The sequence below is a fragment of the Triticum urartu genome, chromosome 7A, assembly GCF_056163025.1.
Source record: "Triticum urartu cultivar PI428250 chromosome 7A, HENAU_Tu73, whole genome shotgun sequence".
Lineage (NCBI taxonomy): Eukaryota > Viridiplantae > Streptophyta > Magnoliopsida > Poales > Poaceae > Triticum > Triticum urartu.
In genome coordinates this window covers 706,964,976-706,968,961 of record NC_141879.1, presented here as the reverse complement: position 1 = coordinate 706,968,961, position 3,986 = coordinate 706,964,976, and the positions used below count along the sequence as shown (strand labels likewise).

At 50.5% G+C, this 3,986-nt stretch overlaps 1 protein-coding gene across 1 annotated transcript; it reads left to right on the top strand.

Moving 5' to 3' along the window:
• Positions 1-597: 597 nt before the first annotated feature.
• LOC125525019 (glucan endo-1,3-beta-glucosidase) lies at positions 598-2,798 on the top strand. The gene is made up of 3 exons (XM_048690047.2): positions 598-756; positions 837-2,429; positions 2,526-2,798. Exons 1-3 carry the CDS (start codon positions 663-665, stop codon positions 2,546-2,548), a joined length of 1,710 nt encoding a protein of 569 aa, XP_048546004.1. The 5' UTR covers positions 598-662; the 3' UTR covers positions 2,549-2,798.
• The last annotated feature ends 1,188 nt before the right edge of the window (positions 2,799-3,986 follow it).

Below are 3,986 nucleotides of genomic sequence, written 5' to 3'. Positions count from 1 at the left end.
TTTTCTTCCTCGGTGATGGTTGCTGCTCTGTTGCGCTGGTCCTACGGGGCCTTATTACCACGACGACTTCCCGACTGTCTACTACAACAAGGTTTGCCTGGCTTTGGCGAGGGAGGGGCAATGACGGCGGCGCATCTTCGGCTCGTTCCAGTGCTTATAGTCGTCGTTGCTATGTGGTCCACTAACCTGGTTGTAATTTTTGTTACCTCTTTTGTTATTTGTATTGCCATGATTGAGAGTGAATAGATTGGAAGTCTTTTCAAAAAAAAAGTTTTCGGTATTGCTTAATTAGCTGCAAAAGTAAAACCTTTCTTTTCCGTCTTTATTAGTTAATTATGAAGCCATACCGTAGGCAGGCTAAATACCTTGCTGCATGCTCCGGCGCCGACTGAGCAAAACGTACATAGTGTAGGCGCCGGGGGAAACTGCGTGGATAGCTCCAAAAGTAGTACTACCTGAATGCGGACACAGTTTCAGTGACTTATTGTACCTGCCTTTTGGGTGCATGATTGGAGGGCCCAACAAGTGGCTGGCTTGCCTGTCATGCACTGAAAGGCAGGTGTAGTTAAGGCACCGGAGCTCAGTCCCACGAAGCATGTCCCGGCCGGCTATAAATTCGGCGACTAATTCCCCAAAAGGAGAAGTTAAGGTACTCGTGTTGCATGCATGCTCAAACGTACAAGAGCATGGCACTCACTCACCTCCTCCTCGTCGGCGCCGCGCTGCTGTCACTTGCCTGCTTCTTCTCCGGCTCAGGTAACCATTCCCGAACAAACTGAACAAGCTGTTATAATTTCGGTAGCTGGCTGATCACAAATCTTTGTTTCTGACTGCAGAGGCTGGAACGGTGGGGGTGTGCTACGGGATGATGGCTAGTAACCTGATAAAGCCGCCGGCTGTGGTGCAGCTGCTTAAGAAAAATGGCATCACAATGGTGCATTTGTACGACGCCAACCCCGAAGCCCTCACTGCGCTGGCCAACACCAACATCAAGGTTGGGGTGTCGCTACCAAACCAGTACCTAACGCTTGCGGCTGGCAGTACGTTGTACGCGCTCCAGTGGGTGCAAAGCAACGTGAAGGCGTACCCGGGCACGAAGATCAACCACGTGGCGGTCGGGAACGAGGTGTTCCACCAGCAGCCCGAGCTGACCCGTCAGCTCCTCCCGGCCATGAAGAACATCCAAGCGGCGCTGGTCAGCGTGGGCCTGGCCGACGCCGTCAAGGTGGTCACGCCGATCGCGCTGGACGCGCTGTCGAAATCGTTCCCGCCGTCCGAGGGCCAGTTCCGGGACGACATCGCGCAATTGGTGATGCGCCCGCTGATCGATTTCCTGGACCGGACCGGCTCGCACCTCACCTTCAACTACTACCCCTACTTGGCCTACAGGGACCATCCAGACCAGATCAACCTCGACTACGTTTTGTTCCGCCCCAACAAGGGGCAGCTAGATAGGGGCACCGGCCTCATGTACTACAACATGTTTGATGCAATGGTCGACGCCGTTTTCCATGCGGTGGAGAAGCTGAGCAGCTCCAGCGAGCACGGTCGAGGTAGGATCCTTAGCGGTAGTGACTCGTCGGCGTCTTTTATAGAGTCGGGGTCTGCGAACGGAGAAGGTACCACTGGCCCAGCGGCGGCGGACAGTTTAGGTGAGCAAAAGAGCGTGTCGGCGGCGGCCACCCCGGCGAACGCCCAGACCTACAACTCTAACCTCATCAGAAAGATCCTCAGAGGCACCGGCACGCCATACAAGCCCAACGCCGTCATCTCCGGCTACATCTTCTCCCTCTTCAACGAGAACCTCAAGCCCGGCGACGACGACGAGCGCAGCTTCGGCCTCTTCTACCCGAACGGTACGCCGGTGTACAAGGTCGATTTCGTCCACCCTGGCCCTGCCCCTGCCACCCCTACACCTACCCCCGCGGGGCCTAGCTGGTGCACCGCGAACGCGGCCGTCGGCGACAAGCAGCTCCAGGATGCGCTGGACTACGCGTGCGCCAACGGGGCGGACTGCAGCGCCATCCAGCCCGGCAAGACGTGCTACCAGCCCAACACCGTGGTCGCGCACGCGTCCTACGCGTTCAACGACTTCTACCAAAGGAAGAGCGGCACCTGCGACTTCAATGGCGCGGCTTCGATTGTGTACCAGAAACCAACAGGCACCTGCGACGCGAGCGCTCCGGCGGCGGCGAGCTGGTGCGTGGCGAACACGGCGGTCGGGGACACGCGCCTGCAGGCGGCGCTGGACTACGCGTGCAGCAACGGCGCGGACTGCAGCGCCATACAGAGGGGCGGGCGCTGCTTCGATCCCGACACCAAGGAGGCGCACGCGTCCTACGCATTCAACGACTACTACAAGCGCAACGGCCGTACCGAAGAGTCGTGTAACTTCGACGGCTGCGGCTCCGTTGTCCACCAGCAACCAAGTGAGCTCCGCTCTATCCACCCAATTCTTCGATAAATCTTTTTTCTTTGACTTGACTGCTTAATTAATGCTGCTTTGCTTATTCAACTGTTGGCAGAGTACGGCAACTGCGTGCTCTGATGGACATGGACATGGACATGGACACACCAACAAGTCATGCATGCATGGGAAGCGAACCCAAATACGCGGCCGCGTTCGAGAATAATGACTAAATACTGGAGTACTAGTTACCACCACCTAGCTATATACTGTACCTGGTTTCAAGAGGCCCTAGTTAAAATTTGGCAATACACTCCATGGAGTAATTTCGAATCCGACGCATCCTTGTATCTGTATTTGGTTGAAACAAATTTTAAATTCCACCCTGTTATCAACTTTGATTAATTTTAGTCCATTTAATTGCTGGCCACCAACCGATTTTTTTTATAAAGGGCGCTTTATTGCTTAAACAATATTAAGCATTACACCCGGTCTCTACATAGCAAAGATGCATACAGCCGCAACCAAGTCTCAGAAAATAAAACGACAAGAGGCGAAACAAAAAGAGAAGCCTGACAAACGCCTATGAAGGTGGAGGACCAATTCGTAGATCACGCGGCCATCCATGTTGGATAAAAATATCCCTCGCCATGTCTTACAACCATGAAGATACCCCCGTAAACAGGTCTCGATTCTTCACCCGCTGTAGAGACGACCATGAACGGAGTATATTGGTGAACAGGTAGATAACCTGCATAAAAAGATTATCATTAAAAATCTTATCATTTCTACATAGCCAAAACGATCAAATAACGGCAAGCGCTCTCACCCTAATAAGAATTGTAAACCTATTATTGATACTGTGTAACCAGTTGCCAAAAATATTGGCGACACATTACTAGAAAAAGGGTCAAATGTGAAGCACAATAGTGCAGGTTTGAATTTCAGCCGGCACTAATGTGTACAATAGCACCGGTTCGTGGCGGCGATCAATAGCACCGGTACGTGGCGAACCTTTAGTACCGGTTCATGCCACGAACCGGTACTAAAGAGGCTGTGTCAGCCTACGGTCAGGCTATGGCCCCACCATCACCATTTAGTGCCGGTTCGTACCACGAACCGATACTAATGAGGTTATGGCAAGCTGTTTTTAGTCCCACCTCGCTCCCCTAACAAGCCTTTTACCACCTTAAATATATTATTTCTCAAACTATCACAAGCACTTGGTCTTCATTGAACTCTATGTGTAGAATTTGTGGCCGCAATATGAGTCTTCATCGGTTTATAAATCGTTGATGACTCATATTGACAATTCAGATTGTACACACAAAGATCATTGATGATCAAAGTATTTTTGATGTTATAAGATCATATTGAGAATTAGACTGTAAAGAAATATAAGATCATGATCTAAATACTCTTATATTTTTTGCGTTCAGTATGCACCATTCAATAAAAAAATAGCAGAATTGAAAAAAACTATAGCTGAAAAGAAAAAAACTACTCAGAAATAAATAGAAGAAAATAAATATAGCAGAAAAGAAAAAACTACTCAGAAATAAATAGAAGAAAAAATAAA